This window comes from Peromyscus leucopus, chromosome 18 (assembly GCF_004664715.2).
Source record: "Peromyscus leucopus breed LL Stock chromosome 18, UCI_PerLeu_2.1, whole genome shotgun sequence".
Lineage (NCBI taxonomy): Eukaryota > Metazoa > Chordata > Mammalia > Rodentia > Cricetidae > Peromyscus > Peromyscus leucopus.
In genome coordinates this window covers 14,924,054-14,947,077 of record NC_051078.1, presented here as the reverse complement: position 1 = coordinate 14,947,077, position 23,024 = coordinate 14,924,054, and the positions used below count along the sequence as shown (strand labels likewise).

The following is a 23,024-nucleotide window of genomic DNA, read 5'->3' as shown; positions in this document are numbered from 1 at the left end:
TATTGGTTTGCATCTGGTGACAAGGCATATCAGAAGTCAAATGGAATGGTAGATAAAATTGCCTTTATGCTGGGTGATACCCCACATTTTGATCTTTCTGGGTTACAACTGGAGAAAGATGTCCCCACAGACTCTTTCCTCACAGATTACTTTCCTCCAAAGCTCTCCTTGAAATGCTGGCTTATCAACCCCTTGGGGGCTGCCCCTTCATTCCTGGCTTTGGCCACCCGTGTGTCTCTGAGCACACACTGTCCTGTCACTCAGCTGCCAGATTACCTGGAGGGTTAATTTCAAGGTATACTTCCAGATTCAGCTTCTGTTGTTGTTTGTTTGTTTTTTGCTTTTTTTTTTTTTTTCCTACAGGAAAAATCTCTTTCATAGGAAGCCAAGGCTGAACCCTAGACTGGACTGAATGTTCCTAGCCTTTATAGTTGTAGAGCTGATCACATCTCTAGATATGCTTTGTCCAAGAAGCAGAGGTGATATGCTTGTCTGTCTTGATCCCACAATCTGCCACTAGATTATAAAATCTTCAAGTTCATGACTTATATTCCTTGGTCCAGCAGTAATTACTAGCAATAATTTGTTTAATGACTCTTTGAGCACCACAAGCATCGAGCTTTGTTGAATCCCTGATGGAGAAGATAGGAAACATCGGTTGGTAGGAACGGATAAAAAGAGACTCTCAATGACAAATCCATCATTTGTTCCATTCATTTTTTTTTTCTGGTGTAAAGAGTACATTTAGACAGTGAGTCTCAGAGATAGCCTATAACCTCAGCTCATTGCCTGTTGCCGTAATAGAACAAGAAAACCCAAGGATGGGAACTTTATGAAGCAAATAGGTTTATTTAGTTTACAGGCTGAAAGTCCAAGGTTGTTTTCCAGATTTTAGCATCATCTATCCAGAATCTAGTGAGGGATGCAGGAATGGTAACATCACAATGAAGGAATAGACCCCAAAGCGATCATATGGTAAGACAGGAAGCTGAAGGGATCCAGGGGCCAAGCTTGTTCTTTTTTTATAACAATTTCTACTCTGGGGAATTAACCAGGTGAAAACTGTATTAATCCTCTGAGAATGGCCCTTCTAATGACAGAGTGACCTCCCGATAGGCTCCACCCCTTAATGGTTCCACTGTTTTAGCATTACCCTACCAGGACCAAACTTTCCGCACATGAATGTTTGGGGGACAAACTTGAACCGTATCCAAACTACTGCTTCTAGGACTCATTTAAGAAACCAGTTTAGGCCAGTGCTATCTAGAGTGTGTGGGCAAAATGTAGCTCAGGAAGCAGCAAGAGCATGTGCTTAACCATTCTGGGCACATGAAATGTGTTTGCAGGCAGAAACCCATATCAGACACAGACACTTCCTTCACTGAATGGCTAATAGTTATCTGATAAATAAACTTGTAAATGGGTTTTCATCACACAAAATTAAGAAAATGTCGATGTCTAGAGCGTCTGTGTTTTCCCTGTGTCATGAATCAGAATCATCACTCCACAAATGTTTACTGAGTGCATACTGTGAGTCAGGTACTTTTCAACCGGCTGGGATATACCAATGACCGGGACATACTTTGTCTTTGACTTACTGGACATGTGGTGTATTATGAGGAACACTCAGTGGGAAGATGGTGGAATTAGAATTACACAATGGAAAAATCAGGAAATATACATAATATGGTGGTGGGAAAAAAATCATGTATAAAACTTGAGTAGTTCCAACTTCATTAAAAATTTAGGGATTTAAAGTTATATATCCATGCAATTATAATAAGCCACATATATTTAATATCATGTAATTCATTTGTATTCATATTAGATACTTGTATATCAAATAAAATATGATGGCTTGAGATACACCTGTACCCATATATACACACTATCTCATATACTCAATATACAGTTTGTTGAGTGAATTGAGGTAGTTGATTATAGTATAATTTATTCCTTTATATTTTATTTATTTTTAGTTGTCTGTGAATGTGTCTATATGTTTATGAACCTATGGGTTACTGTGGAGAACAAAAGGGGGCCATGGGTTCCTTGCAACTGGAGTTACAGGTGGTTGTGAGCTGCCATGTGGGTGCTGAGATTAAATTCTGGGTCCTCTTTAAGAGCAGCCAGTGTTTTTAACCATAGGAACATCTCTCTAGCCCCTACAATATAATATATTTAACAGCATTCGAATATTTTATTGTACATAACTTGACATGGGGAATCATTTTAGCCATCTTATTTAAACTTGAGTTTCATGATGCATTTTGAATGGTTCAAATATCTTGCTGGATTCATTGAAATATAGGTTCATTGTACACGGTGTTAATACATACAATAAGTTAGCATTAGGGTTGGCAATATGACCCAAAATATTTTTGTTAATAGCACAAATGACCCAAAGAAAAGGCAAGCTAAATCCAGTCATCTAAGAAGACCTAATAATGGTTCTGCTATAGAATTTATTTATTTTTTATTCATCTATTTATTTTACATCCCAGCCACAGCACCCCACCCCAGTTGTTCTCCTTCATTCCCCTAGAATTTAATTTTTCATAAAATATTAAATTGAATTAAACTTTTAAAAACTTACATATATATATATCTTAGGCAATTGAAATGCAATTTTCATTAAGCATATATAAATCAAATGCTTTTTTGGAGTTAACTTTAATCTCAATAAAAAAATAAAATCAAGATATTGTTTTAGGGATAAAATTTAGAGTGACTTGCAACTTTTACTATTTTCTACAAACTTGAACACACTGAAATAAAATTTGGTGGTGGGTACTAGAAGAAGAAGGTGTTTGTGCTGGTTAGTTTTATGTCAAGTGAGAGGAGGGAAATTCAATTAAGAAAACCCCTCCACAAGATCAGACTGTAGACAAGCCTGATTGTCTTAATTAGAGATTGATGTGGGGTGGCTAAGCTTATTGTGGGTGGTGCCACCTTTGGGCTGGTGGTCCTGGGAGCTAGAAGAAAGCAGGCTGAGAAAGCCATGGCAAGCAAGCCAGTAAACAGCACTCTTCCTCTGCATCGGCTCCTGCCTCCAGGTTCCTGCCCTGCTTGAGTTCCTGCCTGGGCTTCTCTCCGTGGGCTGTGATTCAGGATATAAAAGTCAAATAAACCCTTTCCTCCCCAAGCTGCGTTTGGTCATGGTGTTTCAGTACAGCAGTAGTCACCCAAACTAAGAAAGTATCCAACTCTACTGAATTTTAGGACAACAAATTTGGAAGCTGGACAATGAATGCTAAGAAAACATATGTATAAACATACATTTAAAACCTTCCGCTCCTTCTCTCCTACTCTGTCCCCTGTGTAGAACCCAGGGCTTTGAGTATAGTTGGCAAAGGTTGTACCATTGAGCTCCAACCCTAACCCAACATTTCGTAATGAACAGCTGTCCACCTTACTGGGTCGGGCTCCAGGCTTTCTGCCTCTACTCATATACACAAACCTAATATGCTTGAGTGGGTCCTGACTTGGTAGATCATAAGGAAACAAATCTCAAAGCAAGTTTGAAGCTGTGATCTCATGATGGTGGCATCACAGCGAGTTATTCACTCGGGGACCAGAATCTTTAGACATATGCTCCCCAACGACATGACAGGGAGAAAAAAAGGAACATTCTTGCATGTTCGAATAGGTAAGGGGGGTATGTAAAGGCCAACAACTTTAGATATAATGTTAAAGAAGGGGAGAGGAATTGTCACACACAGGTTATAGACAAGTGTAACAAGGATTTACGACACCAGGGGAGGCAGAGAGGGACTTCAATGAGTCACCTCAAAGATCCAAATGGCACCTCATGTTTGCACATTCATTAGCGGTCTTTTGACAGGAAAATCAGAATGATCTCCAGCAACGCTTGGTTTACTTACAGAACTTTAAGACTGTGAAGGCCTGTGAATGCTCCCTTGGGAATGTGTGTCAAAGCATTTCCAGCAAGACGTCTGTGCGTTTCAGTGGAGAGGGGAGAGAGGGAGAGAGAGAAAAAAAATTAGCATATCCTTCAAGTGGAATTCATTTCACTGTTGAAAATGCAATACAACTATGTTCAAACCACATAAGTAACTGTAAAGAACCTTGTTTTCTCATAGTTTGCAAACACTTTAAATTTCCAAAAACAGTGTTGGCAGAAGAGGTGCTTAAGAAAAAAGTGAAATAAATTACTTTAAAATAAATTATTTCCTAGCTACATATGTATCTATTCCTGCCCTTTAAATTTTTTTTTTTTTAAATTTTTCGAGACAGGGTTTCTCTGGGTAGCTTTGCGCCTTTCCTGGGACTCACTTGCTAGCCCAGACTGGCCTCGAACTCACAGAGATCCACCTGCCTCTGCCTCCCGAGTGCTGGGATTAAAGGCGTGCGCCACCACCGCCCGGCCTGCCCTTTAATTTTTTAAACAAAAACTACCACCACATAATAATTTGAAACAAACCTGTGATGTAAAAATGTGACATAACTTTTACTTCCAACATTTATAACATGAAATAATCAAACAAGAATATTTTCAGTGTAATTAGACCAGGATAGAGTCAATTTTTTATTATTGGAAAATAAGAATGTATATTATCACACTCACTTAAACCACTTCCCCTAAACCACAAGAAGAGATAGAGAAGCTTAATTTAACATGCCTTAATTGAATAATACCTTAAACTGGGAGCACAGAGCTCAGAGTGGAATATGCTAACATAAGTGACTTCATGGCAAGTTTTGACATCTTTTCCAAGTAACATTTGAAAAGTTATCTTTGCAATATTTTTTATTGAGAAAAATATGCAAAAAAGGCTAATGAAGTATGTGGCTCCAGTGTTTGATTCTGTATCAATTCAGCAGCCACATCAGAGCCATAGCCTGAGATGTATGTGATATTATCTATCAAGCAGAAAAATTTAGGACAACAAAGTGAGTCAGAAGAGCAGAGTCTCCCAAGGACTTCATCACATCCAAGGGCCAGAACACTTCTAAGCCAAGACAGCCCTGTCCTTCAGTGATGAAGATGTAGGTTAGGGGTAGAGCTGGTCCACTTGACTAGAACACTTTTCCTGAAGGGTCTGATGGCCTCAGACACATCCTCGATATTGTGTTCAAAGGGGGAGACAATTCAGTCACAGAGAGCTAAAGACTTGACTGAAATAAACCAGTCACCATACAACTTTAAATATGTATCCCCTTGCTAAGCCCATTCCACTGACATTAGACCACACATATTCAAAAAGGTAATGCAATTTATCTTATGAATAGAACTGAATGGTATTAGGATTATGAGTATCTGAGGAGTTGGAGAGATGGCTCAGTGGTTAGGTGACTTGTTGCTCTTCTAGAAGACCCGAGTTCAGTACCCAGCACCCACATGGAGTCCCTCACGACTGCCAATAGCTGGTGGAGACTGACACCCTCTCCTGGCCTCCTCTGGTACTGGCATGCATGTGACACACACACACACACACACACACACACACACACACACACACACACACACACACACACGCCAATATAAAACAAAAGACATTTGAAGCCAGGCGTGATGGTTCAGGCATGCAATACTAGTATTTTGGAGGCAGAGGCAGAAGGATCTTAAGTTTGTGTCCAGCCTGGACTAAACAAGACCCTGTCTCAAGCCCCAAACCAACAAAACAGCAACAATCACACCAACACAGAAATAATAACATCAAGAAAAAAAACTGACAAGCATTTGTCCGATTGAAATTACATAGGCCACAATATTTGTAATCCTGATTTTAAGAAGGAATTTAACACCCCCCCCTTTTCTTTTTGTTTTTTTCAAGACAGGGTTTCTCTGTGTAGCTTTGTGCTTTTCCTGGAACTCACTCTGTAGCCCAGGCTGGCCTCGAACTCACAGAGATCCGCCTGCCTCTGCCTCCCAAGTGCTAGGATTAAAGGCGTGCACCACTGCCACCCGGCAAGAAGGAATCTAATAATACAAGGGACTTGGGCTTCTTAAAGGAGCTTTGCCTATCTTTTTCTGTGTATTAATTTGCTTTGAACTGTTAAGTCAGCAGACATCTTTGTGCTTCTTCACTTCAGTAACAATATGAAACGTTTAGACAAGATGCCATCTCAGGACCCTTCCAGGCCCCTGACGCCACTCTTTTGTGTTGTGGTGGTTTGTGCCTCTCTTTCTTCCCTTGACAGATGTAGTCTGTAAGACCTCCATAGCCTGCGTTCTGTACTCCTTCCCTCATGGTCTAAGGAAGTGTTTTTCAAACAGTAAATACATTTTTTTAGGCTCTCATTCTGAAATTAATAGTTAAAATGCAGAATAAAAAAGAGAGTGGATAAATGTTGTTTTGTACCAAATATACTTATGGAAAGGATTAAGGGAAGAAATGTTTCTTTTTAAATAAGCACAGTGAAAAAAAAAATTGAAATCCACTAACCTAACCATGGCAGGAAATCAGAAAATATGTGTTAATCATATGCAATTCAGCTTAATATTTGACCAAGGTGATTCCAAAGGGTTTAAAATTTTTCCTATAAAATAGTTTTATAAGAAACCTTGTGATTTTCCTCTGCCTCACTCCCCAGTTCCTTCCTTCCTTGCTCCCAGTCATTCTGTGTTCATTGATGATCTTTGTGTGGGCAGCTCTGGCCATATGAGTGACTCATTAAAAACTCTTACCAGTTTTCATACCTGGAGGAAACAAGCCTCGGCTGCTTCCACAAATCTCTTTATCCCGAAGCTGAACAGGATCACGAGGCTAGCTCATCACATCTATCCTTTTGCTCCATCTAGAATCATCTTTTTCTGCCCCCTTCTGTCTCTCAAAGCCATCTCCTTTCTGAGACTTCTAATGTCTCTGTTTGAACTCCTTTGGTAGGAGTCTGTGCCTGGATGATGGGTTTTTATAGAATCTACTTTGTGCTGTGCTTGTCATATAACACACAAACCTGGGACTTGGCTTTGTACCTATTCTAGGACTCTCAAATAGTGTTGCAGGCAGAGTGAACTGCCCAAATTGCATTTAACTAATCAGTTTAAATAAAGTCCAATAACTGTCCCCAAGTATTCCTTCCTTTCAGGGTAATTTCCCCTACATAGAGTTTAGAGTTGAACTGTACACATGGACACTTACCTAAAGTCTCATTTTCGTAGCCTTTTTTTTTTTTTTTTGCATCTTCCTGCACTCACATGACTAAGTCAGACTATGTAAAGATGCTACATGCAGCTTCTCCATCACCTCCGAAAAGGAGGTTGCTTGTTCCCAACTTCCTCTATTTCCCCTTTCCTACAGATGCGTCTGGTGAATGAGTATCAGGGTTCGAATGCGAAGACCATTCCATGAAAGGAGAAATGAGAAGAATACAAAGCAGCGAAGTGGACTGAGGAGAAGGCTCAGCAGGTAAAGTCATGGACACATGAGTGCGAGGACCTAAGTTTAACTTCCAGAGGTCACTTAAAGTCAGTGGCAGTAGTGCACATCTGTAATGCCAGTAGCAGGGAGACACGGACAAGGGACTCCCTGAAGATTGATTCAGCAGCAAATAATAAAGAGACCCCGTCTCAAGCACGATGACTCCAGAGGTTGTTTCCCGCCTTCCACACACAAGCACTGCTATGTGCGTGTGCCCACACTCACTCACGTGAATGCACCCCTCCCCCCCCACCCAAAGGAAGGAAGTGACCTCGGTCCCCCAGATGACTTTGTGGAGCTGTGGATCCAAACTGTCCCACAGCCTTGCAGTCGCTTCTGGATGAAGAAGTGGATCGGCATGGACCTGGGTTATCTTCTGCAAACAAGCGGATGATTGGAGGCTTATTTAGCTGGCAAGGAAACGCCACACCTGCCTGCACGCTGGCCTCAAGGAGTCAGGTTCCCAAAGCTGCTCCAGTCGTCCACACTCACTGTCCTCGCTTTCTTTCTCTTTCATCTTTACACTGTTAACTTGCAGTTGGCACACCTGAGCCAGCACAGCGCCCTGTTAGGGCTTCTGGGCTCCTAACAGTCATTTGGAGTTGAGGGGGAAAAAAGTGCCCTTTATCATTCTTCCATACTAGTTTCTTGTAGCCAGCAAGCATTTGTCGGGGGTTTGTTCTGTCCGGGGACTGCTTTGGTGACGCAGTAGTGAATAGGAGACTCATCGAGGTCCCAAACTCATTCTAATGTGAGGGGGAAAGTCATTGGGCCCAATAACAAACAGCATAGCATGATTATTCTCTGAGGGAAGAAGAGCAGTGGTAAAGAGACCAGGAACTGAGGGCTGTGGTCACGGAGGGTGATTATTTTAGATACAGTGGAATAGGAGAGCTTCTCTGCTACGAGGGCATTTCAACAGAGGTCTGAGCCATACTGTGAAGGGGAGATTAGAATGGCGGATACCTGGTGTGGTCTAGATTTCCTTCTGGAGGGTGAGTATGGAGAATGGCCAAGCAGGAGAATGCCAGGGAGTAGGGCAGGAAGCTGCCCAGGGCTACTGCTTCAGTGGCTTTGGAGGACCATTGAGTCAAAGAGTGGTGTGAACGGACCTGTATTTTTGAATGGATACTTCTTGTGGGACTATTCTAAAAGGCTAAGAGTGAGAGCACAGGCCCAGTTAGAACATTCTAGAGCTGGTGTAGCCAACAGTGGAGGTGGCCGGACTTGGTGTAGAAGAAAAAAAGAAACCTGCACTGTGACTATGAATCCATCAGTAGAGTCAAGGTATAAAGTATGTGGTTAAACCAGGAAAAAATGGTGGTGGCACACGCCTTTAATCCCAGCACTTGGGAGGCAGTGCCAGGCAGATCTCTGTGAGTTCGAGGCCAACCTGGTCTACAGAGGGAGATCCAGGACAGGCACCAAAACTGCACAGAGAAACCCTGTCTTGAAAAAACAAAACAAAACAAAACAAAACAAAAAAACAAACAAAAGCCAGGAAAAGCCACATTCTGTCATGATGAGCAGATGGGCACTGCCCACCTGTACTTGATTAGGGATCCAAAGTAATTCTGAACAAGAGTATGAATCTATATGTAATGAGATGCATAGGACACTAAAGAGTTACTTATTGAATCGAGGTACCCAGAGCTGCTTGGCCACCACAGATGGCTTCACTGACCACACTGAAGTGATCAGCAACTGTCACTTCAGTCAGAATACGCCCCTCTCTATTTACAGCCACGTCTTCAGTACAGTTGGGGATTTTTGAATACAGTTTGCAGCGTTGTGCTTACTAATTCTGGTCCCATTTTATTATTTGTTAAATAGGTTGACGGACTTTTGAGACATTGACTTTGGACATGGAAAAAAAAATTAAAAAGTTGTATTCTAACCCAGCCGCAAACCCTTTGATCCACAATGGTGACCTGCTTGCATGATACATTTGGGCAATAGTAGCATAAATGTGGGAGCAACCAACCACTATCTGGTTGTGTGGAAGGCCCACTCCAGGAGATAGAACTCATGCCTACCACTGTTCAGGTTGCCAAGAACCTGATACAAGATAGCCCACGGACCTAGGGGAAAACCAAATACTATTATTTTGCTAAAGGAACACAACAATAAAATGACTCCCAATGACATTCTGCTACACCCATAGGCCAGTGCCTCACTCATCCGGCATCAGAGAAGCTTTCTCCTATAGTAGATGAGAACTAATACACGGACCCACAACTGGAAAATGTGCAGAGCGTGAGAGACCTGGAACAACACTCAGTCCTACATGGGATGTCTTCATCCAGCCTCTTCCCTCAGGACTCAGGGAACTATGAGGAAGAAGAGGTGGAAAGATTGGAAGAGCCAGAGGGGATGGATCACACCAAAGAAACAAGGTCTTCGAAACACAGCAGAATGGGCACACATATGAACTCACAGGGACTGAGGCAGCATGCACAGGGCCATGCCAGATGGGGTCCCAGCACTGAGAAGAGAACTGAACACGAATCCCTATGCCCCCCTCCCCAACCCAGAATCTATTTCCAATTGACAACTGCTTGTAAAGGTAAAAGTAATTTTCTCCCACAGAGTCTCACTGGGTATACGATCCATACTTAAGCTGGGGGGGGGGGGCGATACCCAGTTTTGGATGGCCAATACAAAATGAACTCCATGGTATTTTTGGAGATAATACATTTGTCTCATAATGTTTTGTTTGGCAATTTTTTAACTTTACTTGCTTTTTGCTTATTTATTATAGCTTCCAATTTTGCATTTTTATGTTCTCTCTCTCTCTCTCTCTCTCTCTCTCTCTCTCTCTCTCTCTCTGTGTGTGTGTGTGTGTGTGTGTGTAAATGTATATTTCTTGGTGCTTTGATTTTCATCTGTTTGCTTCATTTTAATTTATTTTATTTTTTGCTCATTTTTTTTTGGAGAGAGATAGGTGGGGTGGTGGAGAGGATCTGGGAGGGAATATGGCAGGGAAAACTGTGATCATATAATATTATGTGATTATAATATGTGAAAAAAAATTAAAAAGATGTATTCTAGTCAGATTAACTTGCCAGGGTAAATATCTTTGGGCTGTGTTTCCTGAAACATCACATAATTTTTTTTCTTCTCTCTCTAGGGATTTCAAATGCCTCAGAGTCTGTATTGAGAACTAATCTCTGAGCAACTGACCTGCGTATTCAGGGCAGTCTGTCCTAAAACAGAGAAATTTATGATGCGCCAGTAGCTGTTTTCTGGGCTAGCTTGAAGGCAGGTCTGTCTTGTTCACAAAAAAAATAATAATAATTTAAGCGAATAATTCTGTTTTTGTTCTTTATCCTGTATGTGTGTGGATGATTTCGGTAACTTGAAAACCTAAAGGCCTCTAAACTACAGGGGAAAACCCCTCGGACTGTGTGTCCACAGTGCATAAGTAGTGAGAATCACATACAAATCCCTCCTTCCCTGTGATGATTGCACTGCGATTCCCAGAGACGCACAAGCCATTGTGCTGAAAGTTGGTCTTTAAAACTCTGTCCCTGGGATTACTATTTTATGATTAAAAAAAAATCTCTTTCATCATCCCTGCTTCTAAAATAAGACAGAACTTAAAAAGAAAAATTTTTGTATCTTTTACTATGATATAAAAATCTCATCCTGAATGAGACTGTATCATGTATGGATGTGCATCGTTCCAGCATTGTTTGTTTTCTTTATTTAACTTCCACAGAAAGGCAGAGAGAACGTTAAATTGCAGAAGCTGTTGGTACGCTACTCTTCTGCCAAATAAAGATGATTTGCTGTTGGAATAACAACATCATTGAGAATGCACAAATATCTTTGAGTCTCTAAAATAACTTGAAAATTTAGAGTCACCGGGATCTTTTGTACTGGGGGTGCTTAAAAGTTTGTAAAAGGGCAGTTGGATTTTTTTTTTTTTTCCTGCCCTGTACATTGGCCTAGAGAGACAGGGAACGTTCTGAATCTCGCACGGGCTGAGTTCTGAGGGTGGACGAGGGTATTTGACTCTGCACTCTGCTTGGTCCCTCTGGAACCATCTGTGCCGTGAACCAGTGCTGTGGATGGGCCCGCTGAACCACACACAGCGTTTTGAGAGTTAAGCAAGGAAGATGCCTGGCACTTCCGTGAACTTCTTGACTTCTACTAATTTCGTTAGCTCCTTCTCCTTTCCCTTTTTGGTTGTTTTTCTTCCCATTAACTTGCTGTGAAAACACTTTCTTTAAAAATCACTTTACTTTTTTGGCCTCCCTTCTCTTATTAAGGGGCAGGGAGGGGAAGGGAGAGGGGGGCAGGAGAGGAGAAAGGAAAAGAAAACTGTATTCTTCCACGAGGGTCTTTTTAAGCAAGGCTCTTCCTGCCTGGCCTGGACCGTTTGATGAACCACGCTGGCCTCACACTTGCTAGAATCTTCTTGCCTCTGCCTCCCTAGAGCTGGGATCACACGTGTGTGTGCCACCACACCTGGAAATGAATGTATTTTTCTACCTTAGATTTGTTTTATATTAGGTGTGCGTTTCTAGTCTGTCCTAATTAATTTCTCTCTCCTTCTTGTTTATTGTAAGATATTTTGATCACGGCGTGTCACTATTTAACATTTTAGAAAGCACTTTTCCCATACTTTAATTCAGATTGGCAAGGGTTCCACACATCCACATTTTGTATATGAGGAAACTGAACCCCGGAGAGGTTTTAATGTAGAGTAGAAAATGCTGTCTCCTGCTTCACAGTGTCACATGCATATTGTATTCTGGTGCTTTCTGTGGAACATGGAAGTTATACCCCAGCCAGGTAACTTAGACAATGAGAGCTGAATGAACACGACAATTCTTGTGACTTAAAAGGAAGACATTTTAACTAAGAAAAGTTTTGCTGGTTCATAGAAATTAGTTTTCCACTTTTAAAATCATACGAGACCTAGAGGGCACATAACCCTATAAATAAATCCTACTTCACTCTAGAAATTGGATGAGTACGGACATCAGGGTTAAATAGCTTCCCCATCCTGAACGTCTGGATGACTTGTAACTACCTCCTGTTTTCTGGTACCATTTCCTCCTTTGTGCTTTCTCCTATACTGGTGGTCGTAGTTCTTTACTACTTCTGATTTCATTTTTATTCCTCTGGGCCATCCCTTACCTGAATATCGACTGTCCAAGTATCATTTAAGTGTGAAATTCCTGCAGATGCTTCTGGGCGCATCTTTGGTAACATTTCTGCAGACAACTCAGAGGTCTTACTTATGAGGATGGCAACACTGTTTCCATTGATTTTCTTGCCAGTAAAGAATAAAATGTCTTCCCAAGTATGTCTTAATAAATCATGATGCTTAAAAGCGGTGATAGCCTCTCTACCAGTTCCCCCAACTCAATCAGCTAAGCACGTTCAGTTGGTCAAAATCAGCCCCAAAGAGCTAAGGACCATGTGTTCACAAACTGTGAATTTACTTTCATTCTTAGGGAGGATAAAGAATATTCAGATTTCAGGGTTCAAGGGCAAAGAATTGTCAAAGGCTAAGACCTCTGGACTGAAGAGGTGAAGCCAGGACAACTGGGAGGTCTTTAATGAGCATAAAGACCCATGCTTTCTTACCCACGGACCAATGGAGTTCAGCGTCAACTCCTCTGTGCAAGCTGCCTTAATCACCTCAGTCCACAGATAGGTTCTCCACAGTCCTGCCTGCAGAGCTTCCTCTTCTGCCCTTTTATGTGTAGTCTATCTGATTAGATGACAGACTCTTAAGGTCAAGAATTATACTGCCTGCACAGAACCAGGAACTCAAAGGTATTTATTACAAACCAACCAACCAACCAACCAACCAACCAACCAACCTACCAAGGTAACTGATTTTGTTTCTAAATATAACCTGCTATAGTTACTTCATATCTGGCACAATGGTTCCAAGATAGTTAGCTATTCTGTAGCCAGATTAGAAACAGTTGAAGGAGATTCCCCTTGTATTACAAATAACATTGAAATCCATGAATCAAGAATCTTTCCAGTAAGCTGCAGACAACACACTGTGGACTTGTAAGGAGTAACTACCATTGTTTTTTTTTAACTAAGTAATTCACAAAGGCTAGGCATTGATGGGGCTATTTAATTATAATTAGACAAAAGACACCATTTATCTACCTTTACAGATGGCAAAGGGGGCCCAAGAGTTTAGATCATGCCAATGCTGGTCAAAAGAACATAAGAAAGAGCTTCCTGGGAATGTGGTTATGGATTATTCTGGTTCTGAACATATTAATGTACTGAGAGGACAGTCGGTGGATGTGGCGCTAGTTGGGGTTATCACAGCGTGACTTAAGCTGAGCAGAATCCCCATCACCTGGGAATTTCCTATACATACATTCTTGATTTTTCTTGTCCCACCCTCCATCTATCTGAAGAACTTCTGTGACAGGGCCCAGAAATGTGTGAAGAACTCTGTAATTCTGATATCACTAGAAACCCTGACCTACAGTAGTAGTCTTCAATCTCGCTGGGCATCCAAATCACCTGGAGAGCATATTAAAGGCAATTTCCTGAGCTCAGTCTCCAAAGTTTCTGGTTTGCTGGTCGGGGAGGGCACATGATTTTGCATTTCCCCAAAGCACAAAGAATATATTTAGGGGAGGATTAAATATGAGATGGTTCAAATGCCACTGTCCAGGGGGCACATACTGAGAACCATACTGAGACTCTGTCAATCAAAACTAAAACCAAAAGAATCTGGCCAAGTAATTTGGGTGTCATATGTACGTAAGGAATATTCTTGAACCTGGCCCCTCCCCATTTTATTGGTCTCCTAAGGGGTCTTCTTGCTTCCATAATTCTTTAGTGCATTTCCACACGGAAATCGGATGCATCTTTTAAAATGAAATCACACTGTCTCACTAGCTGCATGCATGTATACGCTCCTTCCAATGGCTTCTCACTACTTGCACTGAATTCCACACATGGCCTGACGGGCCCTGCAGGATCTGGCCCTTGCTCCTTTGGTCTCACATCTCATGGCTATGATCTGTCCTCTCACAGACACATTGCACTCTGCTATCTCAGGGTCTCGGCTTTCCGTGCTCCTCAAGCTGAAATGTTCTTTCTTAGCTGTAGGACCGACTCCCCCTGCCCAACTCCTGGTATTAGCTTAGATGTCACCTTTTTCTTCCTAGATTTACTTATTTATTTTTAAAATTAAATTTTAATCTCATTGTTCCCCCCCCCCCCCGTTCACTTTCTCCTTCCAATCCCTCTCATATTTCCCCATCTCTCTCTCTCAAATTCTTTTTTTTTTATTTTGTTATTGCTATGTATACAGTCACAGAGATGTATAAATACCCTGTGGATTCCATTTGGCATTGCTTGTATGTCTATGATTTCAGGGATGGCCACGTGGTATTAGGTGACAATTAAGGGGCTCATCCCTATTGAAGATTCCCTGATCTCAGCATTCTTTAGTTGCCTACAGTGTTTTTCTAGGGCTGGGGCCTTTGAGATTTCCCCTTCCATGTATTTTTATTTTCTGTGTATGAGTGTTTTGCCTGCATGTATGTAAGTGTATCCCATGTATGCAGAGCCCATGGAGGCCAGAAGAGGGTGCCAGATCACCTGGAACTGGAGGTACAGGTAGATGTGACCCTTCATGTGGGTGCTGGCAACCAAACCCAAGTCCTCTGCAAGAGCAGCCAATGCTCTTGACGGCCAGGGCATTTGCCTGCCCTAGAGGTCACCTCCTTCTAGAGACTTTTTGTTAACCACCCCTCGTTACTTTTTATCTAAATAATGTATGCAATCTTCACTGTCCTTGTCACAATTAGTGAGTTATCAGTCTCCCCTGCTCAATTTAAATTTCTCAAGGGTAGAGACTTGAATAGCTCATAGCAAGTTTAATGTCTCCCTCTGTGGCTCCCAGAAGCTGCTTCCCCTCCCAATACACACATACTCCACATGTTGACTGGTGGATGTAAAAAACACTAAGAAAAGAAATGACAAAATTAAATAGAGAAATTAGGGTGGACATCTGTATTACGTGGGAGCTGGGGATGGAGGATAAAGGAATGTTACAGCAATACAGAAGCAGAGGCAGCGGGAAAACTTTTTAAGCTGTGTTCTAATTGCCAACAATATACATGCAATGTAAGGTATCTAAGTGTGGATCTCTAGCTAGATGGGGTTGGGTTCTAGGTGGTAGAACTTAAAGACAATTATCAACTCTATGTACACAAAGGACCGAGATAAGGCCTTTCAAAGGGCAGGGCGATTGTTCATGGGCATGGTGTTATTTTCACTTACAAGCAAAACTTAACATATATTATGGTTTACTACAGTTCTTCTTTAAAAAAAAATCTCAAAAGACAGGCGGGGTAGTTCTCACCATTTTCAGTAATGTGGCGAGGGGGTAAAAATAGCAAGCGTGGAATACACTTCAGAATGCTTGGTGGTATCTCTCATTCCAAATTTCATCTGTAATAATAGAGATCTACTATTTATGTAGAGGTTCTTGAAAGCCAACCATAATACAAGCAAACCGTTCCAAGGAACAATGGTAACTTAAAAGCAGACCTCCCTAGAGCCGCTCATGTTTCTCTGTGAGGCGACGATTTGATTCCAATAGCACTAAAATCTGGGAAGATTTTAAGATGCGAGCTGGAAATGAAGACTTAAGAATATTTAAAATGGAAACAACTGCCTGGTGTAATCAGAATTCCAATCTAAGTTTACTCGAACTTGTGGATGCCAGCGACAGACACCATCTGCCATTAGCTCCTGAGGTCTGAGCCATGCTTTGAAGGCCAAACGCGGCAGAATCTTTTGTTTGCCCACAAGGGAAGAACATTAAGTCCTTAGCAGAACAGAGTGAGCGGAGCTGGAGGAAGAAATGTTGAAGCCAAGTGCAGTGATTGCTCAGGCTGTTAAAACTTGGTAAAGAGCAATGTCCCATCACTGCCCATATCTATTAAAGCAGGAAAAAGCTTCTCCTCCACCGACCCCAGGTCCCTGGGTCTCCTGCAAGGTCGGGCTTACGAAACAAGAACAGAAGAGCTAAAATGGTGTTTGTGTTGCACGACAACTCAAAATGTAAGCTGTAGATTGCTCAAGTCCTTTCAACTTCATGTCATTTGGTGCTCAGGGACATCCTGGAAGATGGATAGAGTGGCTTTCGACACTATCACCTAAGGCCTGATGACGTTCAATGCCAGCCACTGGCCCAGCCAGGTCAGAGTGTCCTGGGCTTCTGCATGCAGGTACTGTGTACCTCTATCCAGGAAACAGACTCCATATATTCAGGAAAAGGCTCTTCATTTATCCCCCTCTTTTTAGCACTAACATATCACCGTGAGCAGAATGACTGGCCTGTGCATACCGAGTCACTAGAGCGATGGATGAGGGGTGAACCCCGGCTGTCTGCATTGCTAGCAGTCTATAACACTTAAATGAAGTAAACTAGAGAAACGATGTATTGGACAGTTACAGCAAAGGGGTGGTGATGTGGCTTTGTTAGCAGTGGGTTTTAAAGACTTTTGTGATGGGATTTTCTTGTTGATGCTACCCTACAGTAATCTATTTGGTTATAAAAGAGACAACACTCGTAAGCTGAGTGGAGGACAGCTACTTGGTTAATGATATCTTCTCTGTCACAAAGCTACTCACACACTGATGCCTAACCACCCCTGTCAGCCTGCCTGGATGGCAACTTATGTGCTCAAGGAAGACACTTTATAAACCATGGTGTTAAGTATGTATATTTATGTGTAATGTTATTAACAAAAGTTCTGGGCCTGTCAAATAATGCCAGACTTTCCACTTCCAGACTGTGATGGTGCCTTTCTCAGGGGCAAAGCATACCTCTGAACACCCGAATCCCTAGCTCCTGGATCTACAGCTCTTGCCTTCTTGATCATTCTTTCTCATTCCCCGACACAGACAGACACAGGCACGGGCACATGGCTACATAACCATCATCGAATCTCGGTCTTTTTAACTGAGCTAAAGGTGTTCGACTGAAACATCCTGCACTTCGTACTTCAGTTGATGAGAAGAGCACAGGTGGACCATGCATACAGAGCTCCTTGGTACCCTTCTCCCTTGCAAGCATAGCTCTGAAAAGTCACTTCGAATCTCAGCTGTGCCCTGAGCCACACTCTTAGCTCTGACGTCGACCAACTTCTTTATCTTTCTCCTTATTTTCCTCCATCTTCTGCTAGCTAGAATTGATACTTCCTACCTTTATGGGTTAAGGGGATGGAGTAGGATCATTTACAATGGGCACACTGACCAGTGGAAAGCTATTGTTTTTGCTTTTTAAATTGAACTTATTTTATTTTCATACAGGCATACATACATTTTACGTTGAGCAGATACTTCCCCACCCCAAACCCTCTCTCTGATCATCCCTTCCCACTCCTGTTTGTCCCTGCTTGTTTCTGGGGACAATTTCACCTCTGTTGTCATTTTATAGATACATACTATATATACATACATAGCTTTATGTGACTATATAAAACCTAGGGCTCCAAAATGAGAGAACATATTTGTCTCTCTTTCTGAGCCTGGCTTAATTTGCTTAACATGATTATCTACAGTTGTGTCCACTTTCTTTGTAAATGACAGACCTTCATTTTTTTCGATGGCTAAAAAACATTCCACTGCATATAATTTGCCACATTTTCCTCGTCGACCTCTCTTGGTGGTTGGACATCTGCACTGGTTCTGTTATGTGGTGTGAAAAATGTTGCAAAAAAAAAATGCTGATGTGCATGCAACCATCTCTGTATTATGTTGACTTAGAATCTGTGGGTAAAGACCCAGAATTGGTAGAGCTGGGTCACATGCCAAATCTCGTTTAGTTTTCTGAGAACCTGCCTTGTTGATTTTCAAAGAGTGGACCAGTTTACCTTCCCATCAGTAATGTGTAAGCGTTCTCTTTTGTCTACATCCCCGCCAGCATTTAATGTTGCATCCTTTCCTTTTTTATTCTTTCTGTTTTTATTTTGTATTATTAAAAAACATTCTTTTCTCTCCTTCTTCCCTTAGTCTGAATTTCTCCCCATCAATTATCTTTGGATGAACTGCCCTTGAAACAGAATTAAAATTTACCTCAAGAAGAAAGAGGACTTATTTTGAAGGAGCTAAGTCACCAGGGGAGAGTGGGGGGAGACCACTCTATTAAAAGTCCTTGGGGAAGTGAATTATTTATTGATTCAGTTTGTGGTCTAAAGTTGAGGTATGTGTTGGGGAAGAAAGGAAGCATTGTGGCTTGGGATACTTAAAAGAGGAAATGATACACAATTCTTATCTTAGAAATATGATGGTACAGAGAACTAAATTTTGCAATTTAATTGTGTGTGGGGGAGGAGAATAAGAAAGTTTGGAGTTAAGCAAACAGTTTTGATGTTTGACATTTACTTAAAGTCACCATTACAGGTATGTACACACACACACACACACACACACACACACACACACACACACACACATAAACAGATAATGCTGCTGTGGATGATTCATTCATAAATAAAACACTGGCCAGTAGCCAGGCAGGAAGTATAGGCAGGACTAGCAGAGAGGAGAATTGAGAGAACAGGAAGGTGGAGAGGAGGAGATGCCAGCCTGCCATCCAGGGAGCATGATGTAAAGGCAGCAGGTAAAGCCACGGAACATGTGGCAACATATAGATTAACAGAAATGGACTGAGTATAAGTGTAAGAACTAGACAATGGTAGGCCTGAGTTAATGGCGGAGCAGTTTAAATAGTATAAGCGTCTATATGTTTATTTTATAAGTGGGCTATGGGACTGCCGGGGCTTGTCAGGACCCAGAGAGAAAAACTCTAGCTACATTAATGCTAACATTGAAGAAGCTGCTCTTAAGTGTTTCACTTTGTTATTTTTCAGAACTTTATCATTTATTATGTACAGGCCATGACCCAGACAGTCATGCTCCTAGCTTTTTTTTTTTTTTTTTTTTTTTTTTTGCAGACTAAGTTGCAGCCATGGAAGTGAACCTGAAAGAGCATAGAGAGGCTGAAAGAGGAGTCCATACATAGAATGAATCTATTCTCTAAATGACAAAAGACTTGCTATATAAATTAGTATTTGGATTCCTTACCACAGCCAACTGGTTATATTCAACTTTTTTCTAGCAGTAAGAACAATAGTGTTCTTTAAACTATAACACCATCAAAAAAGAAATAGATAAAGCTCCAGCATGGAAAACTGGGGAACACTATCCTCTTGAAGAAATGATCAATGTCGTGCAATTTGGTTATGACAGAACATTCCACCTCCCATGGTGGATCGTGCGGTGCACCAATGATTCAAATTACTCCTCAAATTGGATCCCGACTTCAGGGTTTGTAAAGGACGCGTTTTCAAAAGAGGTCATTGCCGAAGCAATTCCTTTAATCAACAGTCAGCGGATTTACCCAACTGATGGTGCCAAGCATCCTTCCCAGGGACCATGATGGTGCAGATCTTCCAGCACTCAACAGGGTAAGAGGATCAAATGAATTTGTAAATGCAGATTTTTGGTTTATGCCATTCTTTTTCATCTTCTGGAAAGTGATCACTAGGACTTAATCAAGGTTCCTTTGTGTATCATTAACTAATTTTATCTTTCGCCTTAAAGATTTTTTTTTTTTTTTTTTTAAATAGTGAGTTAAGAAGAGCCCATTCTTAAGTCCTCTGGATTTCATGTTTTCTCTGCTGAAGCCTTGAGGGAAGCTAAATTTAAAAGTAGGGAAACGGTAATTAAAAGTGATTAGGACAAGAAGTTTTGGTGCTATGCAATGTGGACTCAATTCTCCCAGTCACAAGCCGAAGCAAGCAGCAGTTTTGGTTTTCATTATAGCCTTACTTGCTATTTTAATAAACATGAACCAGTATTCAAACTTTTAATACCCTGCTGTTTAACTGTTTCCAGAGAGCCATCCAGCTCCTTTTTTAAAAAGCCCTTGTTTTAAAATTTTAATTTGTTTGGCTCAGTCTCACCTTAGAAAGTTGTAGCCTCATGGTAAACTCTTTTATAAGTTGATTTCCAGAATCGAAGCAATCCACACACACCCCCCCCCCGCCCCACCTCCTAAGTGTTTCCTCATGCGCCAAAGTCATTGGTGCTGACAGCTCCCCATGCCTTGTTTTATCTGGTTCCCACAGAAGTATGAGAGACAAATGCAGGAATGTGTTCAGCATTGACTGGATGCATCCAGACAGCAGTGGTACTTACAGCTCTTCTAGGAAGCGGAGGCTGTGTAGGAGACTACTGGGGGGCAGGTGACTGATGTTGTTCATGCTGAGGTCCCTGGAGGGGGGAAGACAGACAGCATGTGAGGAGCAGGGTTATGCCACCGCAAGGAAATCCAGCTGTTCGGTTCACACATTTCCAAGCAAGACAGTAAAATGAACTCATTCCTCTGCTTGACAAATGAATGGTCATTTTTCCATCTTAAATACATAGCCCGCCAACGTCAGGGGCTCCTTCTCAAATTAAACACTCTATGAGGAGCTTTCATGGGATTCAAGGTTACTGAGCCCATTCATGGGCTTGGTTGCCATTCTTCATGTTTAAAACGATGCTGAGTCGGACAGAAAAGGAAGCAGACTTAACTCAACGTTGCGCCTCGCTTTCCACAATGTGACAAAGAGAAATGTCTTTACCTGGCAACCCTAGAAGGCCAGTTTTCTCGGGGGATTTTTAAGCACCTTGGAAAAACAAATGTTTTGATCCAAAGAAACTTAAAACAAAACGAGACAAAAAGCCTCTTCCCTCTCCGAACTTGCTCCTTTTGCAGCTTCTCAGATTGCATTTAATAAGTGAAATGAACCGTAAAACGAGGGTGTAAGGTGATCCCGCTCTGTCTCACACTTCCTGCTGGGCCTACACAGTAGTTCCTGGCACAGGAAACAGCCAGCCACTTTGGGCGGAACTCAATCCATTTTTGTTTCAAGTGAAAGTCCGTGTAATTAGATTTTATTCTGATTTTTTTTCTTAATTTTTTTTTTATTTCTCTATTTCTTTACTGTCTTGCATGGTGTACACCATCACTGGTTTTTCTGTCTGTATCTCAGAAGCCCAAAGACTGACAGCTGGACAGACTTTAACCAGGACTAACTCAGACTTGGTCTAGTTGTTGCAGATTTGGGTAGGAAGTGACCTTGTCCTATCCTGAGAACAAATGCTGTTAGAACATCAGATCTGGATTCCATACTTAAAGCTCATCTTCAGACTAAGTGTCTTTACAATCTGAATTATTCCTGTGGTTAAAGTGCTCACATCCATTGCAAATGCTCAGCCGAGTAGATATTGATCATGTAGTTGTCTGGTCAAATGTTAGCGTTAACTCGGTGATGCTATGAAGTGAAGAGTTATCTTAAAATTAACCAACAACGGGGTTTGGGAGATAGCTCAGTGGATAAAGCAGTGGTCATGCAAGTGTGAAGACCAGAGTTCAGATCCCCAGTCCCCAAGTAGAAGCCAGGCAGGTATGGCAGCCACTTCTAATCTCAGAACTCTGGAGGCAGAGAGACAAGGGATACCCGGGGTAGGCAGGCTAGCTAGACAAGTTGGACTTGGTGATCTCAGGGTTTGCCACTATACCCTGCCTTGGTATAGTGAAGAGTGATTGAGGAAGATACCCAGTGTCATCCCTCGGACCTCCATATATATGAGCACACGTATGCCTCCACATGTAAATATGCTTACACATGCATGCAACAGCACACACACCTATATGTGCCAAGAAAAAAAAAAGGTCATAAATATGTTCAAGGAAGACAAAATGTCTTGCTAAATGTTTGAGTATGGTAACTTTGGAACTACTGTTAACCCTGACCTCTATTAGTATATAACAATACAGCCAAATACATGCTATAGTCTCATTTTACAACTAAGCACGGCAAAAAGGTAGTGTAAAATATGTCTGTATTCTTTAAAATTGGAATTTCTCAGCCGGGAGGTGGTGGCTCATGCCTTTAATCCCAGCACTTGGGAGGCAGAGGCAGGCGGATCTCTGTGAGTTCAAGGCCAGCCTGGGCTACAGAGTGAGTTCCAGGAAAGTTGCAAAGCTACACAGAGAAACCCTGTCTCGAAAAACCAACAAAACAAAACAAGCAAACAACAACTATATATATATATATATATATATATATATATATATTTATATATATATATATATATATATTTATATAAAAAATTGGAATTTCTCTGAAATTGTCTAGTTAGCCAAAATTAATGAATTTTATTTTGTATGTGTGAGTGTTTACCAAATAGCAGTGTGTTAAACAGATCAATGTGGTTCCTGGATACCTCACAGTGACCCTGTAATCTCTGAAAAGGATTGACAATTCCAGTCATAGTCATAGCTTGTGTGTGTGTGTGTGTGTGTGTGTGTGTGTGTGTGTGTGTGTGATTAGCTGCTTTACACCCTTGCTACCGCCGAAACGACATCTCTGCCATCATGGATTGCACCCTCAAACTGTGACCCCAAAACAATTCCTTCCTTTAATTGCTTTTATCGGTTATTTTCTCACAGCAACAAGAAGAGTAAATAACACACTAACGTCATAGAATTTTTTTTCTAAGGGTTCCTGTGGCTTCCGTATCTTGCCCTTGAAAATTCATTTTTCTCTTACAGCTCTGTTTTTTTTT

General features: G+C 41.5%; 1 protein-coding gene across 2 annotated transcripts in view; it reads right to left on the bottom strand.

Annotated features, from left to right (window-relative positions):
* The window catches only part of Lgr5 (leucine rich repeat containing G protein-coupled receptor 5), a 73,259-nt gene extending 52,552 nt beyond the window's left edge, over positions 1-20,707 (bottom strand). For both annotated transcript variants that reach the window (XM_028877964.2, XM_037196756.1), the window contains exons 1-2: positions 20,604-20,707; positions 3,885-3,956 (exon numbers count right to left, since the gene is read on the bottom strand). In XM_028877964.2, the coding sequence (XP_028733797.1) occupies positions 3,885-3,956; positions 20,604-20,668 (137 nt within the window). In that variant the 5' untranslated portion in view covers positions 20,669-20,707. The remainder of the gene's footprint in view (positions 1-3,884; positions 3,957-20,603) is intronic.
* Between the last annotated feature and the right edge of the window lie 2,317 nt (positions 20,708-23,024).